The sequence below is a fragment of the Diplodia corticola genome (assembly GCF_001883845.1).
Source record: "Diplodia corticola strain CBS 112549 chromosome Unknown scaffold52, whole genome shotgun sequence".
Lineage (NCBI taxonomy): Eukaryota > Fungi > Ascomycota > Dothideomycetes > Botryosphaeriales > Botryosphaeriaceae > Diplodia > Diplodia corticola.
In genome coordinates this window covers 218,347-242,694 of record NW_017971531.1, presented here as the reverse complement: position 1 = coordinate 242,694, position 24,348 = coordinate 218,347, and the positions used below count along the sequence as shown (strand labels likewise).

Below are 24,348 nucleotides of genomic sequence, written 5' to 3'. Positions count from 1 at the left end.
GATTTCACACAACTTTGTTTCCCTAATGCGCGAGCGTATCAATATTTCAGTCGGCCCCCTCATGGACATACTACAGATATTATAGAAAAGAATGGGCGTACGCACGTTGGTATGTTACATTCATTTTATGTGTCTGATGCTTCGATTTTGCTGTTTGCTTTATTTGCCTCCTTACTCGTCTTTACACCTGAGCCTCTCGCCCTTGAAGAAGTGCAGCTATCAGGCCCTCAATGCCGGTAGCTTTAGGTCACTGGCTTAAGAAGATTTAGAACCGTTACGAGTAGCTATAAGTCCTAAGTCGGATATATTAATGTCTTTAGGGCTAATTGCGCTCGTCAGCGTAGCAGCTGGAATCTTTCTTAAAGTCACTGTAGGGTCTTTCCGAGCGTATAAAGGTATTAGAGAAATCATTTATTGACCGAGCCTAAGGGGGTATCGATAGCCTTGAGCAGCACATCCCGAAGAATTGAGTGTTCCGAGAAGACCGCCAATCCCATAACACCAGCCACGTCCTACACTTACGTCCCGCTCTATCCTTATGACGCCTCCCAAAGCCTTCAACCGTGACCACGCCCGTTTGAAATGCACCACTCCCACAATCACATAGAAATGCAACTCGATCCCGTCTTCTGCCCTGCTTCTCCACGATGGACGTCCTCACTGTTCAGGACCATTCCGACTTCCTCACTCAGAATCCGGACCCAGTCCTCCAATCAGTAACAGCCGTGCGTACGCGACAAAGGCAAACTCAAAGTTCAGGACTTGCCTGGCGGGAACTGCCTTCCTCAACACCTTCCATCTCATCCATATCTTCACCGCCGTCACCATCTTCGCTGTTGTCATTACTCCTGTTCTCGATCGGGTTCGCCTCAGCCGCTTCTCCTGCCATCCTCTTTGCCGGACTCTCCGGCTGCGGCGTCTCCTCGACCTCCCCAGTAGGGTACCCTTTTGCTCTTCTCTCCCATTGTCTAAACATCCTCGTTATGCCGGCAAGAGGGGCATAAGAACTACTATTGTCACCGTCTCTGTCGCTGTCGCTGTCGCTGATAGCGTCACCGTCATCTGTGGAAGTGCTGGCTTCGCTGTCCGTTGCCTTTTCCGTTGCCTCACCATCGCCAACAACGGAAGCAACGCTGGTTGGAAACGGTGACTGAGGAGGTGGTCGAGTTGCGGGCACTTGGGTCAATGCGCGGCTTTGCGAGAGGCTGGCTTCGCGGGCAAGCTGAGCTGCGGCCAATTGGCTGCTGGTGTCTCCTTCGGGTAGTCCACCATTCGGCTGGACAGCGCTCGACACTCCATCTGTGTCGTCCTCATCGCTCTCAACGGAACCGCGAAAGTGATGCTCGCTGCGAGCGGGCAAGGAAGGAGAGAGTGCAGCACCAGATCTCGCTGCTCCACTCGTCACTCCTTCATTCTTGTCCACCCCACCATCAATCCATATACCCTCTCCACTTTCCTGATCCCACCGCCACCTCTCCTCTGCTGCTCGTACCTCCTCGCTCTTCGCCAGGCTTCTCTCTCCAGTCTCTGGGTCCCACGCCCATCCCTCTCTCAGCCACATCCACCTCAGGAAGGCCCTCAGCTCCTTATCTTTTGGTCTGACCCTCTTCCACTCAGGCTCAAAGCCCTCGTCCCCCACACCTGCGCCGTTGTAGTCCAACGCCACACCTCTAAACTCATCACGGCAGAAGATACGCCAGCTATCCAGTGCGTATGGGCCGCAACCAGGCAAGTGCGCAATCTCATAAGCTGCTACGCGAGGATCGGCATCGCTCAAGACCTCACCGGGCCTGATGTCCTTCTGTAGCCCCTTTCCAGGGTAATTCATGCTGCGATGGCGTCTGCCGGGCCGAGGAGGATCAAGCAGCCAACGCTTGGCGAACTCGATGAGTATGTTGGCGCGCACGTTTTGCATGCCAAGTGGGCGTAGAATCGCGGTGATGTCAAGGACATTGGCGTGCGCGAGGTCATCGGGCGTTGGATACTGTGCGATAAAATTGCGGAACTTTGGAATGGCGCAGCTGCCTTTGGTCTTGTTGAGGAACATGACGGCAACGAGAAACTTGAAGGGTTCGTGAGCGAGGTCTTCTTGGATCAAGCCAAAACGTGAGGCTTGGACGGAGGGGAAAGGCAACGAAGAGACGGTGCCGGCAGGTGGACGCCTGGATCTCTGGGAATGAGGCGCCGGAGCAAAGTGCGGCGAGCGCAGACTCGTGCGACGCTTCTGTGCAGAGAGGTTCCCGTCAGGATGTAAGAATCCTTTCGGCTCGTGATCGTATGATGATGCTCTACTACCGAGATCCGACTGTCCTTCCATAATCTCTGCACCAGGCGGGGTCGACGACAATCGCACGGCGCTTGTGCCAGCGAACTGAGAAACGTGTGGAACTTGAGACCTGCGAGAGCTTGGCTTCGTCAGCCTCACTGATGCGCCACGGCCTTCTTGAGAGATCCACGGATAATCCTCAGAAGTACCGCGACGACTCCGATCTGTAGACTGGACCGGAGCTTTCGGCGAGGTTGTATCCCGCCTTGGCGTGCTTGTTACGGGACCTTTTACATGGACTTTCTCAGACTGCAAATCGTCGTCTGAAGATCGGCTATCTGTTGATACAGTTATCGCATCGGTCTGGTCGCCCTCGTTCATAGGTCTGAGCGGCGAGCCGTGCTCATTTTCCTGCTCGTCATCGGCTTCCAGCCCCTTAGCGTCCGAAGTCCCATTTTCGTCACCGAGGCCGTCGAAATCACTCTCGTTGTTGTCACTGTAGTCGTCATCCACATCATGTGCCACACCCCCGAAGTTGGCTGGATCCGTAACCTGGCTGAAAGAGGCTATGTACACGGGGCGAGGGGGCGTAGCTTTGTCTACGACCGAACCATCTTCATCCATGTCGGCTGCCGAGTCATATTCGTGGTCTGGTGCTCGTCGACCACTCTTGCCAGCATCTGAGCTGACTTCCAGGGGGGGCTCTTGCCGATGGCCATCGTCCGGTGACGGGTGCTCTTCATTATCATGACCATGAATATCGTATGTCAGGATGTTGTCATCCCGAGCAGACCGTGGCTTCCTTAAGATTTTGACGCAGACGAACCGGCCAATCGAGCGCGTCTCACTCGTGGGTGGAGCAACCGGTTCGGTATCTCCAGTGGCAGAGTCATCTTCCGTAGATGCCGATCTAAGCCCAGGTCGGTCCCCAATCGAGGCGTTTGAGTCTCTCCTGCTTGAGCCTGAGGTGATTGGTGAGGCGCTTGCATCAGACCCGGACCGCTTCTTCCTGAGTTGCGAGCGAGTGACAGGCGAGGACAACGGCATTTCAGGTTGAACGGGCTTTTCACCAAGCCCTTCAGACTCGCTCGGGGATTCGGGAGGGGGAAGTTGAGTAGAACTCGGCCTTCTTGACAAGGGTGTGGCTGACTTCTGTGACCGTCTTTTGATGGAACCCGAGAATGGCTGGCCCCCACCCGCCAGTGCCTGACGCGTGCTCTTTCCGGCACGTGCTGATGAGTCCTCCCTTACCGACGGTGAATGAGCGATTCTGCGGCGACTTTGCCGCGTTGTGAGTGGAGAGCGTTCCTCTTGCATGTTGAAGTTGGACGAAAGAGCCGCGCTTTGCCGCCATCTCTCCTCTGCGGTGCTCCGGCTCAGGCCTTCGTCTCCCTCCAGATCCGCGCTACTGGTGCCGAATAATGATACGCTGTCAGCCCTGACGCCCTTCAACTTGCGTTGTTTGCCTTTCTTATCTTCTCGGGGGTCGTTGGTAGCCGGCGTTGCAGAGCTAAGCTCGGGTGTTTTGGATATATCACGACCTGATCCTTCAGATGCCACCTCCGGTTGGCCAGGTTGCTCCACGCGGTGGTCTCCCAGCTCTGGCGTCGCGGTATCTTCCTGTACTTCCCTCATCTTGGATAAACTTGAAGCCTCTTGAGTGTGAGACTGCAGCACACTAGGCTGCTGCACGGAATGGCTGCCCAACCGCAAAGGTGCCTTAGTTGAATGCGACGCTTTCCTGCCAGGTTGACCTACGCCTGAGTCCGAGTCAGACTCAGAAGGGGAAGACGATGTGGACTCCGAGTCCGATTCAGATTCAGAGGAAGACGATGATGACTCTGGATCGCCTTGCGGAAGCGTTTGAAGCTTGGTCAGACACTCCTTTATGGGTGGCTTGACTTGGATTGAGGGCAACAGCTGCAAAATCGAGGGTATGAAGGGGGAAGATTGAGATTCCATGAATTCATAGAAGGAGCGATCCGAGAGTCGGGCGAGGCTCGTTTGCTTCGATTTCGGCTCCTTCTGAGAGTCATCATGTGCTTTAATTGACTCTTCATCACTCGAGCCCGTTTCCGGCTCTGGCGTGTCCCTGTTAGAACCGCTATCGGAGGCGGCGCCTTTCTTCGTATTTGTAGCCTCATATTCGGAGTCTTCTGCTTCGGAATCGGAGGGTGGCGGTGTGGTTTCGAGTTCCACTGCTTCGATGTTCTTCCTTTCTCTCTTCTCCAGTGATTGATCCTCCCGTGGCAGTTCACCAACTTTAGGGTGTCTACCAGACTCAAGCTCCGATCTCAGCGGTGCGGAGCCTGCACTTGTCGCTTCGTCATCATCGTCAATTTCACTGTTCAGTGACTCCGGCTCCGCTGATAAGAGCGACCCAGCAGCGCTGTCGGAATCATCCTGTTCTTTCATACTTTCTTGAATCCTTGCTTTCTTCCTGTTTGGCTCTCCAATATTGACACTGGCATCGTGGAGAGGGGTTGCATTTTCATCGGCAGGGGACACATCCTTGAGTTCCGTGGAAGGCGTGCAAACCGGTCGATCGCTTTCAGTTTGAGCGACAGAAGTGCTGCTCCACTCAGCCTCGGATCCAGAACCAGCTTTCCAATTGGGTTTACCCCGGCCTCTGCTAGAGCCATCGGCTCTCTCAATGTCTGGGGACGGCTGCGTAACACGATTGGATTGGTGCGGCTTTCCAAAACTCGGGTTGGTGCTGATGACGCCGCCCGGGGGAGAAGAAGGCCGTTTTCTCTTCAGAGTTGACGGTTGCGCAGCGCTTGCTTCAAGCCTCTGGCCGGCACTTTGCCTTTGATGCGCTTTGTCCACTTCGGTTTCCCTTCTAGACTTATGAGCGTCTCTGTTCTGAGATGAACTCTGAGTCTTGTGGACACGTTTGAGCTTCTTCTTTGGAGGAAGGTCTGAAGGATTCTTTCGGTCATCGTGTAGTGTTGACTCCAGCTTCTTGGTTTTCTTTTTTCCTTTGGCCGATGTAATGGCATTCGCAGCTGCATGGGATTCCGAGGTTTCATCTTTCATGACAGCGCTGTGGTGCCCTTGTTTATCGTAGGTGTTGTTTCCAATGGACAACCCCCTTTTCCTCTTCCTCTGCTTCTTCTGCTTCTTCTGCGCAGACGCGGTCTTGTCTTTGGAAATCTCTGAAACAGCACTGGAGACATACTGAACGGGCAAGGAGGTGTCAGTCTTGGGCTCCCTCGCTGCAGTGTTGCCGTCTGGTTCTTCGGGACTCCTTTCCTTCTTCTCCCTCTCCTTCTTCCTCTCCCTCTTCCTCTTCTTTCTTCTTTTCTTTGCCTTCTTCAACTTCTTCTCGTCGTCACTCCCACCAGCGGTAGACTCTGCCTTTCCATTCAAGACCTTGCTCGGTACAACCGGGGGTTGTGTCAAGGTTCCATCCTGTGCACCACGCTTCGAATTCACTTTCTTCTCCACAGCCTTCTTCGCCGGGCTGAAGACGGCAGCTTTGGCTTCCTTCACGCACTCGTCGGCCACGCTATCTGTCAATCCCTTGCCCTTGGCGTAGGCGCGGACGTCTGCCACAAATTCCGTCGCCGCTTTACCTTTCAACATTCCGCCATGCTTTTGGAGCAGCTCATGAGTTCGGGCATACTGCAGCACGCTGGGCCTGTGCAGCGAGGTTAGGATGAGTGGCGATTTCGATGGCTCGGCCACGTTGACAGGGAACGATGGTGGCGGCAACATTGCGGGCGAAGTCGAAGCGGGCTTCGGAGTTCGAGAGGATGCGGGCTGCTGCTTCTGTCGCTCGAGCTGCAAAGGTGTGACCGGTGGGGCGGGTTGCGAGGGCGGCGCGTCGTTGGCGACGAAGGACAGCGAAGAGTACGACGGGCGGCGGTGAGCAGGCGTGGACGAGTCTACGTGTTTCTTCTTGCTGGGTTTACGGAACGGCATTTTCGCGTGGGTGGATCCGTCGCTGGGGGGCGGCGCCATGGCGAGGTTGCGGAATAGGTGAACGGCGCAGTCGTTGAATTGACTACGCGGTGAAAGCGTGTGTTGGCCGGTGCGACGGAAGGCCGGGTGCTCCTCGCGTCACGTCTCACCTTTGAAGTGCCCGCGGCGGCACCGAAGAGGTATTGCCAAGTTGAATCTGGGGCGTGCGCTGGTGAAAGAACTCACAAGACCGACGAAGCGGACGGCGGTTGCGACTGGACCGGGCGCTGGCGGCGAGGCATTGAAGTCGCGGAAGGCGGTGCCCGGAATGTTCGCGGACGGAGCGTGATGGCCTGTCGCTGCGCAGGAAGAACTTGGACAGCGCAGGGGTGCCGCGGTGAGGAAGAGGTTGCGGAGCTACCTGCCCGTCAAACGTCAATCGGGTGCAAATGGAAGAGCGGGCGCGGGACGCGAACACGCGACGTCACGGCCGGGGTCCGTGCCCGTGCCCTGCCCCGTCTTGGCGCGCACCGACTAGGTAGGTAGGCGAGCTCGCCGCCCCGTTTAAGCGCCAGGGTCATAGTGAAATCAGTCACGTGCACGCTCGGCAAGGTCTGTCTCTGGTCCTCGGAATCAACGCCGTTTCTAAAGCCCCTCATAAGGTCGTAGCTCGCCTAAGGCCAAGTGCTCTGTTGCATTCCCCACATCCACTTGCTGTTATGCGTGATCAGAAAAAAGCAGGAATTTACGCTGGTGCCCGCGTGCGGCCCTCGTCGCCTCGAGAACCGCGCGCACTTCCCTCGGGAATGTCTAATTTCTACGTTTGCAGACGCAAAGCTTGCATACAACTGCGCAAAGGGGGTACTCGTACAATGAAATCGTGAAGGAAATGTGCAGTCGGACCTCACGAGCCGCCTCAGTCTGAAAGCTTGGCTAGTTTCTGGAGAACCGATAGGAGGCCTGTGGACGCGTCAATCCTCGCCGTGGGGGGTAGCATGATGGTCAACTCACCAGTGGTGCCTTGGGTCAGAGTGGCCATGGCTTCCGTGTTCCGTGTGCCGACGCTGACGGTCGTCACATCCCGAATCACACCCGTCGTAGCAAGCTTGTTAGCCCAGCGGAAAATGACCTCGTCCTCGCGATCGTCGCCCGCAACCACGAGGAAGTCGGCCGGAGAGCTCGCTCCCTTGTCAAGATTGTTCTTGTGGAGCTTGTTGAAGATGTGCGTGGCAGCGCTACCTTTGCTCCAGTCCAGCGGCTCGATCAGGATGCTCTTGTCGATTGGCACAGCATGGACATGGGCCGACTCGCAAACGTCGTTGATGTGAGTCGCGCATTCTCCCGCCTGCGTGGCAGCAGCATCGAAGTCGTCTGCCTTGTCGTAGTGGAAGAATAGGGAGCAGTGGCGCTCCTCGAGCCAGCTGCCCTCGACCCGCTCCAGGTAGTATTGAAGGATACCCTTGACGCTGTCTTTCCATTCGTCAACCTTTGACGTGTCGGCAAATGCCGTCCAGCCTTCCTTGCCAAACTCGCGCACGAAGCATCCGTTCTCGGCAATGATGCCCAGACCAGGCACCCGGCTGAACAGACGCTCGAGTTCCTCTGGAGTACGGCCGCTCATGACGTAGACAAGATTCTTGTCATCCATCAGAATCTCGTTCAGGGCATCGATGACCCGCTGTGGGCTGGTCATGATGATGCTGGTCGGCGAGCCGTACGACGCAAGCGTGCCCTCGTAGTCCAAGATGAAGATACGCCGTTCAGATCTCTTGTATTTTTCGCACAGCTGGTGCACTGAAAGGCGGGGAATCGACATGGTGTCGCGCATGAAGTGCTCCTCGTGAACTCTGGCGAGCGTCTTGGTCAAGGTCGTGCACCAATACTCACCCGTGTGGTGCATCACCACGTTACGGAGTCTGGTGTATCTCCGTTCCTTCTCATCCGGATCCATCTCCAGCGCAGTCTTGATCGCCTCGGCACACTTCTGGTAGTCCCAAGGATTGACAGAGAGCTCGTTGCCGTTGAAGATGGATGCGCTGCCCGTGAACTCGCTAAGAATCAGCGGTCCGCATTTCTTCTCGCTGGCTTTACCATCCTGACAGGCGATGTACTCGTGCGCCGTAAGGTTCATGCCCTCGCGAAGACTCGTGATCATCAGGGCATCAGCGACCGACAGCAGGGCCAGGTACTGGGAGAAGGAGATGTCCTGTCTCAGGAACACAAGCGGCTGATGCGCCAAAGTCGAGTGAGTTGACTCGATGCGAGTCACAATGTCTGAGACCGTCATCGCCAGCTCGGAATTCTCGGTCGTCGACGTGGCAACTTGAATCATGACAACCTTGATAGAGACGTGTCAATAGCAACTGAATACGTCGTGCCCAAGGTGTGGGGGACAAGCTCACCTTCTCGCGATACTCGGGGTACTTGTTGAGGAAAAGCTCGAAAGCCAGCAACTTCTGTCGGACACCGCGGACAGCATCCAGCTTGTCGCGGGCGACAATGAGCTGTTTGCCCTTGTAACGCTCTTGCATGACCTGGATCCATTCCTTGACGCTGGGATCTTCGCGAGCAGCTTCCAGGCCTTTGGGATCAATGCCAATGGGCAGCCAAGCCACGTTGACGAAGCGGTTCTCCAACTGGACGCCGTCGTTGGTAGCTTCTACCACAAGAATGCGACTGCAGGTCTGAAGGAAGTGGTGCGCGTATTCGCGCGACTGGAAGGCGACGAGGTTGGCGCCGAGCATTCCCTCCAGAAGCTGCCTGCGCACAGCCAGGCATCGGAAGACCTCGGACGACGGGAAGGCCGTGTGCATGAAAAAGCCAATTTGGGCGTCGGGCAACTTTTTCCGAACCATGCCGGGGACCAGCAGAAGGTGATAGTCGTGGATCCAAATGATGTCGCCACGCTTGTAGCTCTTCACGATCTTGTCCGCGAAGGCTTGGTTGACATGCTCATAGTAGATCCACGAATGGTCTTCATAGGCCTTGCTCTTGGGGTGATCGGGAATCTGGTAGTGGAAGACGGGCCAGAGGATGGTCTTGCAGTAGTGGGCGTAGTGGCCATCGAAGTCGTTGTCGTCGACCCACACGGCAAGAGCGTCGTACTCGGACTCGAGCTTGGCATGGATCTCATCCTTCTTGCCGTCATCGAGCGCGTCAGTGGGGAACCCCACGGTGCCGACCCAGAAGACGTCCTCCATGGTGCCGGTAGTGATGGCGGCGCGGACAGCATTCGCTAGACCGCCGTTACCCTGGACGGCCGGTTCCACGGTCCAGCCCGAAGACCAGCGCTGTCTGGACCCACTGGAGTTCCGGGAGATGCTGCTTATGCTTGCCCTCTTCGGCGACCGACGTGACTTGCGCTGAGCGAGACCTTCCTGTTGTTTCGAGTATTTCAAAATGTCATCGGGCGGCGGTGCGGCAGCGCGAGAGCGCGGCTGGTTGAAGAAGAGACCACTGCCCCATTCAGGGACGTGGGCGTCGCTGCGAACGAGCGATCTAGGATCGTGCGGCTTCGGGAAATGTGTGTTTACGCTTGGCTGGACCTGAGCAAAGAACTCCTCATGCCTTGCACTCGCGGACGGGGTGGCAGGCGGCGTGGGCTGAGCGAAAAGACTGGCTTTCTGCTCCGCCAGGTCCGGATTGCTGTCCACGCGCGTCACGGCACGAGGCGGCGGGCTTGGGCGCCGGCTGGCTGGTGACGGCAGCTCGTGAAAGTCAATCGTGTACGGTAGGAAGCTATGGAATGGCGTGAGTTGGTGAGAACTGCGGGGGAGCGGGCAGCTGCAAGTGAGAGCGGGGCGTGTACTCACAGCGAGACGACAAAAGTCGGCATTGTGGATGAGGGCGGGCGGCTACGGCCCAGGTGAGGGTTGGGACAGAAAAGCGGCGGCTTAGGTGTTGGAGGCGGGATGTCAGTTGGAAAGGCAGCGCGGCGGCGAGGGCGCAGGCGGCTGAGCGGTGGGCGGGACAGGAAGAAAGAGCAATTGGGGGGTTGAGGAAGGGACGGAGGCGGTTGGCGGGACGAGCGGGCAGGTCGAGAAGAAGGAAGGAATCCAGCAGCTGGGGAGCAAGCAAGAGCGCGGCGTCGTTGCTTCTCGCTTTCGTCACGGATGGCCCGAGCGCGGCCCGCCTCTCTCTACCTAAAAACAACGTTTGGGGCGGCAGGGCGGCAGGGATGTGCGGCCCGGTGCCAGCAGCACCTACCTACTACTGCTGCTGCTGCTGCTGCTGCTGCTGCTGTGCAGCCGGCGGCCGTCAGCCCGCTGGCAGCCAGCTGCGCAGCTCGCAGGCGCAGCCCGTCGGCGGCCGGTCGAGGCCTCGCCCCAGCCAGTCTCGGCCAGAGCCCGGCCGCCGCGCGCGCTGCGCCCTGCTTTGCCCGACGCAGCGCAGCATCAAGATGACGCACTGCGTCGCACGCACGTCAGGGCCGACGGCAGCGCGCGGTGGCCGTCGCAATCCGACTCCAGCGTGACGCCCAGCGATCGCCAGGCACGGGGGTGCATGCCGGCCACCCGCTTCTCGATGGGACTTTCCCATGCCGTGCTCCCAGCCGCTTGCCATTTTCGCATGTCGGGCCTGCCCCGCAGATGCGATTCCCACCGACTGCCTGAGACGGCGCCCACGTGCGCCTGCCGTTGTGGTGCGCCTGGTTTCCGCGCGCTTCTGTCTCGCACCACCGCAGTCTCTCGACCCCCCGCCGTCGTCGCACCCCTCGCCGCCGCCGATTTTTCGAGAAGCTTCGCGTCCGAGCCCACGTGCCCCATCCGCCCGTCGATGCGCTTGGCTGCATCCCGGAAAGCCGGCCGCACGCACATCGACGATGAAGCGCAGCCGTCATCTGGTGCGATTCGAGACAATGCGCTTTGCGCACCGCCATCCGTCAAGTATCTCAGATGGCACCATCTCGGACGCCATTCCCCATTGCACAGTGAGTAGTGAGCAGTGAGCAGCGAGCAGCGAGGCTGGACATGGCCAGTCCGTTCCAAATAAAATTCGGAGTACTGGTTGCGGGGCAGCGAACCAACGTATGTATGTACAGTAGGTACATACATACATACCTGGCACGCCAGTGATAGTGCAAAGGCTCTCCAGCAAATGTGCCACGGGCCCAGTCTTGGAAGCCCCGGGGTGGAATGTGTTTCAGAACAAAACAGGCCATCACCGCTACATTCCAATCATCGACAGGAGCCAAAGGTTAAGGGAAACTGCTGTCTGACCGCTGGCGTCCCTGCAGAGAGGGCACTACCGAGCCACCGCGCGGAAGCGTAGCATCCATCCTGTTGCCGTGACCATATCATAGCCTCGGCTGGACAATATGGCCCACCAGCCCCGTTGCACCCAAATAGGATATGCTGGGCCAAGTATTGTACATACCACGGCAGAACTCATTCCGGTTCGGCCAGGATTCTACCCACGCGACGCCTCCATAGGGCAAGCCGCGAGTCCTCTTGTGAAACAAAGGAACCGTCCAAAAGTAGGTATGAGAGCGTCGTGGCTCGCTCGATGTCCACGTAATGTGACCTTGTGTCGGGAATTGGGCTCGTTCTCTCAGTCAGCCAACAAAGATGGTTCGGCACACAAGATGCTGCGTCAGAGGACGTCCAGGTTTCAAGTATGGTCGCGCAACGGTCTGGGTTACATAAAGGCCCCCCTCAGCTCAATCATCCGGACGATCCATTCAAGGCAGAAGTATGAAATCACCAGTCGCAACGCTGGACGACACAACATGTCTAGCAACATGACACAGAGGGATCCTGTTTCTTCGCCCAGCTCTTGCGCAATCGTTGCCTCGCCAGCCTGTGACACGGGGCTGCGCCACGCTGACATATCAGTCGGAATTACTAGGGTTACTCAATTGACATCACACAGTGCTTCCAACACCTAGCCAACTGGGACGAATGGGAACGCTCTGGCTGGATCCCCCTGGGCTTATCCTGTCACCATCGACTCGAACAGCGTACGATCCCGGCCAGCCTCGCAACCTCCACGTGCTCGTACCTGGCTTGTCGGTCGTACCGACATATATATAGCTTCGTAGCATCTACGTAATCCTGCCAGGTGAAGCGAATCTGGATCATCTTGCTCAGATGACCTCTCTTGCAACCTGATCGAAACCAGATATATCAAAGTCGAGAGTCAACGCCGGCCGCCGGTGTGCAAAGCAGGACGAAAGTACCACTCAGGCTTCATGCTTTCATCAGACGCGATAAGCAAAGGCGACGCCGTTACCGCTCGAGATACACCCCAGGAGGGCGCGGCCGCGACAAACATCACCGCCTCTACCAACACTGCCTACGCTTCTATCCTCGACCTGCTTCTACCCCGCCCCCGGCAACGAACTCTTAAGATTCATACCTCTTGCAAATTCTTCTCACTGCAATCCACCGTCCCCCACTCGTCCGTCACAATGTCAGATCGGCCGCAAGACTTTCCGGAAGATATCCTCCCCAGTGACTTCCCTCCTTGCTATTAGCGAGCAGGCGCGCGAGCTTTGTGCCGTCTCGGCGACTACTGTCGACGTCTACGCGTGCACCTCGCTGAATCCACATACACAACGATTGCCGGAAGGAACAACGCCTATCGCACGCGAAGGGATTGCTCGATGGACTATCGTCTTGTTATTTGTATTGCGCTACCTATCCCCCACGGCATCTATTCAATCAAAGGCACGTTGCATACATTATACACGTCCCTAGCACGTCATTAACTGTCTCCAACAGTTGCCGTAAATGTCCAAAATCCAGGAAGACCTGGCAGGATTCTTTGCGCCCCTCCCAAATGCAATCCCCAACTGCTTTCCAAACGCCGAATGAGAACAACAACCGAACCAGTTCAGATACCCATCCCATCATAGATACAAGACTACAAAATTGAAGAAAGAAAAGACAAGCAAACTCCTTGAGACGATTACCGTGTGTTCGCTGTTTCTTATCTGTCGTCCTCGCTTATGTCTCCCGTGTCCTTGTTTTTCCCCCTAGGCTGTGGCAAAGTGACCAATCTGAAAGGGAGATGTAAAGATAAAAGACATGTGACCCCAAAGGGCGAACATCCTTCGAGAAGAAAAATAGTAATGGTCGGCCCCAAGAAAATGGAAAAAGGTGGGTTGAGCATCCAGCTCAGACGGCCCACTTAGCCAGGCTTGTCAGCGCGGGCACATCCCCGAGCTCTATCCCGAACTCATGAGAAATGGGGTTGTTCTCCTGCACGTTGACTAGCCCTCGCACTCCTCGGGATCGACGACTTCGGCGGCACGGCCGGCCTCTCTTCTTTCGCTTCGGCCTCCTCTGCAACACTCTCTACACTCGTCTTTGCAGTCGTCTGATCCGTCTCTTTCTTATTCATCGTGCTGTAGTAGCGTTGGATGCTGGAGCGTTTCCTGGTGCGTGCAGAAGTGGGGACAGCGGCGAGCGGACAAGGAAGTTGTTTGACTGGGCTAGGGATCTCATGGGGAACTGGAGACCATGCCGGTGAAATACTGGGGGACGCACGGGCCGACGAATTGGCAGATGAAGATTGCGAGTACGAGTGCATAGCTTGCTGGCTTTGGCTCCGTGCGTGGAGATGATTGCCAGCCGGCCGTTGGAGGTACTGTGTGCCGGCATGGTCTTGGACTCGTGGCATGCCCCGGTGTTGAACGCTCATGCTGCGGCCGTGCATCGGCTGGGCCTGGCCATGACTCTGGGTCTGTGCCTCGCGCCGCTCTCGCCAGAAGTTAGATGTTTGCTCCCAGCCATGTGTCTGGATGCGTAGCGAACATGGTAGCTCGCGGTGGCGTCTTTCATTTGTCTCGTCCGCCTTGTGTGCATCGGCACCTGTGAGATCATCTTCCAAAACCACCACCATCTTTTCCTCTGCGGAGAATGGCTCTGAATTTCCAACGGTTGAGCCTAGCTTGTCTGTATGCCTGCGCTCCAGTGGCGCCTTGAAAAGCTCATTAAGACCTTCCTCCCCTTCAACCGGGATCTTCTCCTCACGAATGTCAAAGGTAGACGCCCTCGTCAGGCGTGACTGAGATTGAGAAAAAGACTTGGTCAGCAGACCACGGCGATAAGGTCTATATGCAGATCTATTGGTGTGGTTTTCCGGTTCGGCCGGGAGCGGCTTATTGTCGAGCTCGGTCGTGCTGCTTGTGTCCATGTTGTAGCTGGATGACGAAGTTTTGGGGATCATGCTTTGCGGACGAGAAAAGTTCGGAATGGAGACAAGGGAGGACAACTGGGTTTCCTGTTGCTTCTTCTTCTGCTGCTGATGCTGTTTGTCGTGGTAACTCGCAGGACGAGTACGAGGCTTAGTGCTCTGAGGGGCGACACCTTCCTGTTCGTTCGCCTCCTCTTCGCTCCGCTTCTTCTGTTGGCCTTTCTGTTTCTGCTCAGCCCGGTACTTGCTACGGATGCGCGCATATTCAGATGCCGTTGCATCGTCCATGTTCTGACCACTCTTTGAGGGTTTGACCAGAGCAGTGCTGAGGTGATGCGGTTGCACAGCTGAAGACCCGGATACCTGCGGCTTGACTGGTAGTGACGACAGCGCAATATCGTAGGGCGAGCCGCCAAGCGAGTGTGTAACGGAGCCAAAGTCCGATACAGTAGCTGTAGTACGGGAATCATCTGGCTCCTGCGAAGCGGCTTTCGCAAATGAGTCAGGGCTGGGTTGCGTCGCCTCCAAGCCCGCGTCTTCACAGGAAGCAGAAATGTTCTTAGATTTGCGACGAAAGCTGAAGACTTGCTTCAGGGGCGATGGTGAGCGCACACGTTTGGATGAACGCTTGTCCTTGCTGTTCTGTTTCGGCAACGAGGAGAGGGTGTCACTCGCCTCCTCGGTAGGTACCGGTGATGGGAAGCGAATGGAGACGGCGGATTGCTCGACCAAGCTGGTTTGCGAGATACAAGTGTGCTCCAAGTGGTCCATTCCTGGAGAGTCCTCTATACGCTTCGAGTAACCGGCAGCAAGGTCGTCGGGGACACTTGGGATACTGCCCGATTCGATAGGCTTGATGCTCTGCACAGTCGGGTGTGTGCCGGTCGACTTCCGCTTCTGCAGTTTTTTCCGCGCTGCGTTCGATGCCGACTTCTCGGAATGTTGTTCCATCGCCGAATCATGGCGCTGGGGCGTCTGCGGCTCCGGACTCTGCTCTTTCGCAACGATGTCGCTGGGAACCTCGGGCGTTGGCGATGGAGATGGAGAAGTCAGGTCTTTCAAAGACATCCGCTTCCATGACTTGGAGCGCTTAAGGGACTTCCTCCAACCACTTTTCGTTTCCGTCTCCATATCTGCTTTTGATTCGGGCTTCGGCTCAGTTCCAGCCTTCTGCTCGATGCTCTCTTCCGTTTTCCTTTGAGGGGACGAGGCCAACATTACATTGATCGTGTAGAGACTTCGCCCGTCTGCGGCCTCGGTGGATTCATCCAAGACTTGGCCGTTTTGCCGTCCCTCAGGCGTAGACGGCACTGTTCCTATAGCTTCGTCACTACAGACGGAGTGAGCCATGGAGTCGCCAGCTTGCGACTGGGAAAGCTGCATCGCTTTGAGGCTGGTGCCTGATGAATATCCTGAATCGGAGTGGAGAGCCTGAGCAGGGCGCTGCAGCTTGATTTGCGGAAGACTTTGGTCGAAGCCATGACCTGCAGCCGCTGCGGACGACTGCTCATTCGAAGTCCTCTCTTCGCTCAAGGTCGGCTCGGCAGCCATACTTCCATCAAGGATCCGCAAAGCCTCTGTCCTAAATTTCTCAGTGTCGTTCCGGTCGTGGAAGTCTTCGTTCGCACTCTGAGGGGGCCTTGGCGACGGAGTGGCACGGCTGAAAGGGGTTTGCCCATACGGTGAAGCTTGCAGTTCCGCAATGTAGTCATCCGCGGAGTGCTTTGGCAATCTCCTTGCAGGGTGAGGATCGACGTGCTCGTCGCCGGCTTCTGGGGTCGATGGCCGCTGGAGCATCAATTCGCTGGGCACCCGCGACCGTCTCGTTCTTCTCGGGATCTCTGTGGACTGGGCGTCGAGCTCGGCATACCCAGAAGATGGGCCAATTGTGTCGGACCGACGGAGGGGACCGCGCATGTGAGCGAGCTCTCCTGAGTTGCCCGGACGGCCGCACTCGAGACCAAAATACTCTTCCTGGGGGTGAAGCTCTGGTAGAGAGGTCCTGCGGTCAAGATGGCGTGAAATGATGCTCGGAGCGGGGGACGGCGCACCATTGGTGATCATGAGGGTTCCTATCGTGTTGGTCAAGGTGGCATAGTCCATGTCTCCGGGAGTCTGGGCGCGACGGTCCGACCGATCATCGTGCGGGAGGTCCGGAGGAGAGGGGCCGAGTTGGTCCAGGCTCCAGAGAGGGGTCTTCTCCTGGCGTGCAGTGGGCTTCGGGTCCCTTCTGGGCGGAACATCGGCGGGGCTGCGGGTAGCAAGCCCGGGCACGGCCGTTGACCTCCGACGGACTAGTTTGGGAGGCGGCTGGCTGGTCGTGTCCACGGCATGCGGCTCATCCCTGGTGGGGAGCAGGGCCTTGTCTGCAATTGGAGGTAGGTCAGCACTTGGTGGGGTGAGGCGTGCATGTCAGCGCAGAGACATACGCAGGGCCACGAGCTGGTCGGGGGTTGCATTCTTCTTCAGCTCCTGCAGAATGGCAATGGCGGCCTCGACGTCGACAGTGCGCTCGGCGTGCTCCAACATGGCGGCGGCGGCGGGCTGGGAGGCTGGGTCGGGGGGATTGGAGACGGATCGGGAGAGGACAGTCAGGCGGTCGATGTCGCTGGCGAGGTCGGCTAGGACCGCGTGGTCATGGTCGTGGGCAGCTGGGAAATCGAGGGCGGCGTCGTCGCGGGGACCGAAGAGCTGCAGGCGGATCTGCTGGCGAGCCTGCTGCTTGCTGCGGAGGGAGCCGGCGGAGGTCCACACGATGTCGTCGGCGTCGAAGCTGGAGAGGGCTGGGTGCTGGGGGGAGCCAGCCTGAGGACCGAGCTGCGGCGAGGGCGAGTGGTTATAGGTGCGGGGCTTGGTGAGGCGATGGGCCTCGCGCGGAGCAGCAGCGCGCTCGGTCGAGGAGGACGCGTTGCCCATTTGCGATGGCTGGGCGGCGGGCGGCGGGCGGCGAGTGGTGGCTGGCTGGCGGGGTTGCTTCAACCTCCTCGATCTCAACCGCATATATTAGGCGACGCCCCGGTGCATGACACGCGCACCGGCAGGGCGGCGGTCCCAAAGAACAGCAGCACCAGCTGGAGACGGGCGGCGGGCGGCGGCACACGGGTCAATGCAGGAATCCGGACGGCTCCAGCGCCATTGCTGCTGCGAGAGGAGTGGGCGGCGGAGGAGAGGCGGCGGGCTGGGCGGGGAGGGCGCCTTCTTCATCTCATCGAGCACTGGATTGTGCATGGGTCTTTCTTGCTCTTTCTTGGTCGCAGCCTCGCAGGTGGCCGCCCCCGGGCTCTCGCGCGCTAGCCCGGCTGCGGTCTGGCCGGCCCAGACACGCAGACATCCCGGCGCAACGTCGCCTCTGTATCGTCGATCAAGCCCGCTTCACCCTTCATCTGCAGCCCGCAAGGGGGCGAACTGGTTTTGGGGTGCCACTCGGCCACTCGACCACTCGACGCGCCGAAGCCTGGCCGTTTCAAACGCGGCCGCCTGCGCCCAGTCAAGCGCCCGCCATGGCGCAATCGGCGAGTGGCCGAGTCGCCCGGTGGCCGGGGGCTCCCAGCCGCACCGTGGCACCTGTGGCTGAGGACTTTTGAGCTTTTGGTTCCTGCCGCTCGCCTCCACATGGAACCCACACCCGACTGCGCTGTCCTCGGCCCTCACACGCCCATCACGCCATGACATCAGCGCAGCCCCGGCGCCCGCAACCACTGCAGCATTAGGTATTGCCAACGGCGCCGCTCTCTTATCGCGCGCGCCGTTCTGCCATGCCAGCCTTCCCCGCGTCCTTCTGCATTCGGAACCATGGTTCACTTGATCTGCTCCCAGCCTCCTGGACATGGCAGAAACCTGCCTGAGACGGGCGGGAAAACCTGCGTTGCCAGCTGCTCTTCTGGACGAGGATTGGCTGCACTGCCATCGGCCGAAGATCGGCACTGCCAAACGCGAGGCTGAGATCTGGAGACTAGCCAGAGAGCCGTCTGTCGAATGCCGGCTGTTGGCCGACGAGTTGGCCGGGAGGCCGTGGCCGATGACTCTGGCGCGTCTCTTGTTAGCCTCTGCACTCTGCGCAACCGAGGAGACGGCCCGCTCATTAGCAATGACGGCATCTGCGTGGTGGGCCTGACGCGCGCCTTCGCCTGGACATCTGCCGTTTCCGACTCTCCATGGACCGGGAAAAGAAAAGGCGCTGGGACGTCCGAGCGTCCGTATGCTGTGAGATGGCATGGCGGTCACGAATATGCTTCCAGAATGGTTCGCACGCCCTGAGGCGGGAGCGGTCCGTTCGGCCACGGAAAAGGCCGCTGAAGGGGGCAGCCAGCTCCTTTGCTCCTTTGCACGTCCTCAAATCTGGGCTTGGCCGGGCGTCGACGTGGCTAGAGTGGGTTTGAAGACTGCTGGCGACCTTTGCACAACTGTTGCCTCCACGGTCTGATTGGTCTACCTGACACCAGCCCTGGCAACGCACTGACGCTCACCACACGGTCGGCCTAGGGAGGCTGACGACCATGTGGGTGTGGCCATGCTTATCCACCACCCTGGGGGTTGCGCAGCATGCCATCGAGATCACTATGTTTTGTGTGCGTCACCGTGCGATAATCCAGCATTTCTGCTTGAACAGTTTTCAAAGCATCCGACAAGAGCTTACGTCCCGTGTCATTTCCATAGGATATAATCCATGTAATCCTCGACCAATCTCCGCACGCGACATACCCTAATCTCTCTCCTCATGTCTACCGAAATTCATATGTTCCCTTCATTATCCCATCTGCGGTACCATCTGCTGTGGGTTCCGCCTCGCTGTCGGCGTGCATGCTTGCACCATCATCACCTGTCGAATGCGTATTGTAGCAGAACGTGTTCAAGGGGTTCGTTTCCACGCAACCGCTGGGATCCAATGTCCCGATGCTCTTGCGGACCGGGTTTCAGACGACCCCATGCTCTCATCCAAGTTGTGACCAGGGTGTTGTCTTCGCTAGCGATTTTGCTGAGCATCGGACAACAGAGCACTGTGTCATTTGACTTCGTATCCAACCGGCCCTGGGCCACCCTATCTGCTGCCCGATCGGCCTTCCAGATTTCGAGGTATTATTGCCTACATAGGCCGTGGGAAAATAGAGAGTGACCCGTCACATGCAATCCAAGCGAGCGTGAATATGGGACTCGGCTAATTTTGTGTGTGTACCTGATGAACGCAAAATTCCGACAAAGGTTCTGCGGAAAAGATGTGTGCAGTTATTCACTGAGCCAACCATTTTTGCCGCCTCGATCCCAAGTATTTCGGATAGCCCGCATTCAGCAACTTGCGCAAACGTCTACTTCGAATAGAGATTTACTCTCTTCGACGTCTGAAGCAATCGAGTGATGGGACCGTCATCGTTTTGAAACTGATTGGATTTTTTGCTCTGTCATAGATCATAGGCCTCCCTTCAGGATGTGGAAATCACTTCGCACTTGGAAGGGACCTGTACGCCGTGGAACGCAGCGTGAGGCGAATTGGAACACGACGGCGGGTTCTTGTCTGCTCATTTGCCCCTGTCTTGTCCTGGACAGGTGTTAGCATGATCCATTCAATTGTTCGCTTAGTATTTGGGCGTGTGACAGAATGCATGCTCCTGAAATTTCCAGTTGTGTTGCCAAACACTGCCCCCGACGGCTTGAGAGGTTTGAGAGCGAGCACCTTTCACGGATGCAAGGAGATGGGAAAGATCAGCCCTACCATAGTGTGCAGTATTCCAGGCCTTGGCCATCGACCCGGGCTATACCCTCGTCAGTTGATAGTCACGGACAAGTGGAGATTCATCCACACACCTCACCAACTCTCTGATCGGCAAGCTTTTCTTTGAAATGCTCCGTGTTGACAGCTGCGTCTGTCAGCTCTGCCGTGCAGCCGGTGGTTCGGTTACATACACGTGGGTCCATCTCGCGGGCTCTCGGTGTCGTGGGGATCGCCTCTCCTCGTTGCGGTAGCAGGCGTATGTGTAGGGGTTCCCCCACCGGCAGACCATCTTTCACCAATGTTCTGGACTCCAGGAGTCTCGAAGACGTTGTCCGAGTTGCCGCTGAACTTGGGCACCATGTAAAAGACGCCGAGAGCACCGCCCACGGCCCAGACAGCCTTGTTTCTGAGCAGATTGGCCATTGCAGATGAATTGGAGGATTGGGGGAAGCAACGATGAAGCTCTGATATGCTGGCAGCTTTGTTGCGGCGCGAATCAACTGCGGCGCGGAGATGGTTGGGCTCACTTGCGAGGTCGGAGGAGAGCGAGGAAAACGAGGACGGGGTGGAATGCAGTAGGTAGGTGAGATATGTTCCGGAGCGTTGGCGTTATACGCAGCGAGGGATACCACCCGACCGCGTGCGGACACTACCTTCCTAAGCACTCGTTCGAAACGTCATACAAACGGGTAGCGCAGTCGCGCCTGAGCCCCGCGCAGACGCCGCCAGCCCAATGAAGGAACAATAATGGCAGGGCGCATTGAGGCTCATCCGCCCACCAGCCCCCGCCGGAGGGCTCCGATTGACATGCAGATGGAGTGCATCAGCACCGCGCCTTCGCATCGTGGTGTGCGGCGTCGATGATGCGCGGCGCCGATGATGCGCGCAGGCGTCAAGCGGCAAGGGATCCCTGCCGGAGCGCAGCGCGCGGAGAAACGGTGCCGCCGCGCGTAGGGCTGGCCGGCTCCTGGAGACGTGGACATCGCCAATCGTCGCAAATGACGATGTTCGCATCCTCGCCTTGACTGTCGCCTGCCCTGCTCCCACCTGCGCACCACCACGCCGCCCGCCCGAGTCGCTCGTCCTGCATGCGCTGCCCTAGGCGCCCAAGTGTCCAAGCCGGTGCGGTGTAATCGGACGAGACGAGCAGCCATGGACGGAGACCCGCACGTCGAGCCGGAGCTGGACTCCTTTACGCGCTGGCTACCGCTGCCCTACCGCGTCGCCGTCATCATAGTACTGGGTTGGTTGTGAGCGCTAGCAATGCTTTCTGGAAACCAGTCTGTACTCACTTCTGCCGCAGGCGTCTGGGCATGGGGGGCCAATCTCCACTACCTGTTCCTCATCCGCATTGTACGTTGCGAACCCGCTGGCCCACCGCGCGCCGCGCGCCGCATTTCTCGCTGACGGTGGCCGTGTGCAGGATGTCCCGTCCCTGATCAAATACCCGGGCCGCCCGTCTGCAACGCACCCGCCCCATCATCTCTCCACCTATCGCCTTGCCGCGCTGCTCACCATCCCGCTGCTCATCTCCCTGTTTCTCTTCTGGACCATCACACATGGAGACCCTACGCGCGTCGTGGATTGGGAGCTTCTCCCAAACCTTTATCTGGTGGTCATGGTGCTCTGCGTAGTGTTGCCCTGGCACTCGCTCTCGCGGTCAGGCCGCTTCCGCTTCATGGCAACCCTCAAGCGCATCAGCATTGGCGGCATCGCCGAGGCGCAGGACGGAAAGTTCGGTGACATCTTGATGGCTGATGCTCTGACGTCGTATGCCAAAGTGCTCGGCGACCTCTTCGTCACGCTTTGCATGATGTTCTCGTCCTCCCGGCACTCGACTGGCAAGCCCGAGCGCAGCTGCGGCGGCGCCTTCTGGGTGCCGTTCATCATCAGCATTCCCAGTCTGATCCGGCTGCGGCAGTGCTTGATTGAGTTCCTGCGCGTGCGCCGCACCAACGCGCGCAGCGGCAGCATTGGAGCCCACGGCTGGGGCGGCCAGCACCTGGCCAACGCGCTCAAGTACTCCAGCGCATTCCCGGTCATAATCCTCAGTGCCCTACAGCGCGGCTACGACCCCGCCTCTTTCGGCATGTCCGAGGCCGGCCTTTTCCGCCTCTGGCTCGCAGCGGTCTTAGTGAACTCGTTCTACTCATTCTACTGGGACGTCGCAAAGGATTGGGACCTTACGCTGTTTTCCTCCGAGCGGAGCAACCCCGAGCATCCGTGGGGCCTGCGTCACCAACGTTGGTTCCATGCCCCGCAGATGTACTACACGGTGGTCGTTGTGGACTTCTTCCTTAGGTGCACCTGGAGCATCAAGCTTAGCCCGCATCTGGACCATTTCAACGATCTCGAGGGTGGCATTTTCGTGATGCAACTTTTGGAGGTTTTTAGGAGATGGGTCTGGATCTTCTTCAGAGTAGAAACCGAGTGGAGTAAGTCCGCCGAATCAGCCCGCTCTTATTCGCTGTTGCTAATTTGCAAACCAGCCCGTAATAATCGCGGCCCAGCGCCTGACGACATCCTTCTCAGTGACTTCCACCATCACAATGGCCACAAGTTCGACGACGACGATTGATTTCTGGGCCGCCATGTTTTGTTCTTGTATGTATGTACGTGTGGAGGATGGGAGGATCGCGCCGGTACTTGAGGCGCCTGTATTCTTTTCTTAATTGGAGGCGTTCTGTATGCTGTTGTGATACCAAGGAGCAAAGGCCTCAAGGATTTCGGCCACTTGACCAAACTGAGCTGGCACCATGGTGGGTTACGCAAAGGGTTCCCCATCCCGACATATCCTCTTGCGCATATAGGCTCGTTCTATGAGCAACCGAGCAAACGCCAGGACGCAGATGCAGATCTGAGTTTACGCAAGAGTCATCAAACATCGGTCTCGACTACCAATGTACGTAGAGCGCAGTATCCAACGGAGTACGGTTGCGAAGGATGTATTTTTGTAAACCCTGTAGACCCGTCGCGAAAGATCGCTGGTTAGTAGACACGGAATTGGATGTTCATATGCAGACATCGCCTTGTGCCCGTCCTTTTGTTATTTCACACTCTATACTTTCGGAAAGCAGTGAAGATTGAATAAGATTATTTCCCCGAAATCGACGGTGCCCACTGAACTCCCTGGTCCCAGAAGAAAGATATAGCAAAAAGAAAAGAGAAATAAAGCTCAAAGGTGAGGGCCTTCCCCTCAACTTCGGAAAAAGAAAGGAGGCGGCGCACTTCTGGTGCGCCCTACCTGAACGGAGCGCGCATGACCGCTCAAGACTCTGCCCATTATCACACACAGCAGAGTTCGCTCCCCATCCTTCTCCTGCTTTAGGGTATCCAGATTCACGTACTCCCCGTCTCTTCGTCCTCAGTCCTCCAGTACGCGCACGTTTTGCCTCCTCTCGCTCCCATTCCTTGACATGTTCGGCGCCGGCAAGCGTTCACTGTGTGGCATGTCCAAGGTCTAGTTTGCCGTCATCTAGAAGAACAGGCGCAGAAGCTCGAAGAGAACTCCTCCGCAGAGGATGAAGGCGAGGACAGCTGGATGAAGAGGCACCGAGTCAGAAACAATTACCCGTGCTCGAAGCCCGCGCTTCTGGGGAGAGCGCAGGTGCGAGTGGGTTCGAGGTGCTCACGTACCGATCCAGCCCGTGCTGATCGGGCTCTTCTGCACTTCCTGCTTCTTCACGGTCGCCTGCGGCTTGCCGCGCTTGGACGCCTCGGACTTGGCGAAGCGCTCGTTGGCGAGACGCTGCTGCGGGGTTTGGGCCTGGCACGAGGGGCGGACGTCAGCTTCTGGAAGAGAGCAGTGGTCGAGGGAAGGGGGAGCGCGCGTTTGAGGGGGGATTGTTGGACAAAGACCGGGGAGCATTGCGCCATTGTGTCCACGGAGGCTGGGAGTCAACTGCATGTTTGTGCCTACCATTGTTGGTGGAGAGGGGCGGTGGAGAGCTGAGGGTGAGTTGCTCTAGTGCGAAGGGTTGCGGCGGGAGCGCGGAGGTGGTCTCGAGAGGAGCCGGCTGCGCGCGTTTCCAAGCACGGTTGGGAACGTCTGGAGGATCGACGGTTCAGGGCGAGAGGTGTATAGGGCGTGTCGTCGAAGCTTGCAACGAAGGCAACGGCCGTGGTTGTTGCTCAATGTGGCTACGTGGGTCTCAGATGCGGAGGGAGGATGGCGAGCTTCAATCCCGCGCCGCGCAACGAACCATTTTTATTACAGCTCCGCCAAAGACCACGTTGCCTGACCCCCCTCTCCGCCGGCATCAACACCGCCAACGTCGCCTGTCATCGAGGAGTCATATTCTGCAATCCTGAGGTTGCCTGGACCGACGCC

General features: G+C 57.8%; 6 protein-coding genes across 6 annotated transcripts; 1 reads left to right on the top strand and 5 right to left on the bottom strand.

Annotated features, from left to right (window-relative positions):
* Window positions 1–748: 748 nt before the first annotated feature.
* On the bottom strand, window positions 749–6,232 carry BKCO1_5200083 (methyl-binding domain-containing protein 4; the record flags this gene model as incomplete). The annotated part of the gene is made up of 1 exon (XM_020277102.1): window positions 749–6,232. The coding sequence occupies one exon, from the start codon at window positions 6,230–6,232 to the stop codon at window positions 749–751; it is 5,484 nt and encodes a 1,827-aa protein (XP_020127373.1).
* An 856-nt stretch (window positions 6,233–7,088) lies between these two features.
* Window positions 7,089–10,007, bottom strand: BKCO1_5200082 (glycosyltransferase family 20 protein; the record flags this gene model as incomplete). The annotated part of the gene is made up of 4 exons (XM_020277101.1): window positions 7,089–7,132; window positions 7,184–8,510; window positions 8,575–9,910; window positions 9,985–10,007. 4 exons carry the CDS (start codon window positions 10,005–10,007, stop codon window positions 7,089–7,091), a joined length of 2,730 nt encoding a protein of 909 aa, XP_020127372.1.
* Window positions 10,008–13,351: 3,344 nt separating this feature from the next.
* BKCO1_5200081 (uncharacterized protein) lies at window positions 13,352–17,227 on the bottom strand (the record flags this gene model as incomplete). The annotated part of the gene is made up of 2 exons (XM_020277100.1): window positions 13,352–16,677; window positions 16,741–17,227. 2 exons carry the CDS (start codon window positions 17,225–17,227, stop codon window positions 13,352–13,354), a joined length of 3,813 nt encoding a protein of 1,270 aa, XP_020127371.1.
* Window positions 17,228–20,014: 2,787 nt separating this feature from the next.
* Window positions 20,015–20,441, bottom strand: BKCO1_5200080 (uncharacterized protein; the record flags this gene model as incomplete). The annotated part of the gene is made up of 3 exons (XM_020277099.1): window positions 20,015–20,058; window positions 20,116–20,163; window positions 20,210–20,441. The coding sequence occupies 3 exons, from the start codon at window positions 20,439–20,441 to the stop codon at window positions 20,015–20,017; spliced, it is 324 nt and encodes a 107-aa protein (XP_020127370.1).
* A 729-nt stretch (window positions 20,442–21,170) lies between these two features.
* Window positions 21,171–22,596, top strand: BKCO1_5200079 (exs-domain-containing protein; the record flags this gene model as incomplete). The annotated part of the gene is made up of 4 exons (XM_020277097.1): window positions 21,171–21,261; window positions 21,322–21,371; window positions 21,442–22,453; window positions 22,508–22,596. The coding sequence occupies 4 exons, from the start codon at window positions 21,171–21,173 to the stop codon at window positions 22,594–22,596; spliced, it is 1,242 nt and encodes a 413-aa protein (XP_020127399.1).
* An 897-nt stretch (window positions 22,597–23,493) lies between these two features.
* On the bottom strand, window positions 23,494–23,925 carry BKCO1_5200078 (endoplasmic stress-associated ramp4; the record flags this gene model as incomplete). Its single annotated transcript, XM_020277096.1, has 2 exons — window positions 23,494–23,555; window positions 23,655–23,925. The coding sequence occupies 2 exons, from the start codon at window positions 23,923–23,925 to the stop codon at window positions 23,494–23,496; spliced, it is 333 nt and encodes a 110-aa protein (XP_020127400.1).
* Window positions 23,926–24,348: the final 423 nt, after the last annotated feature.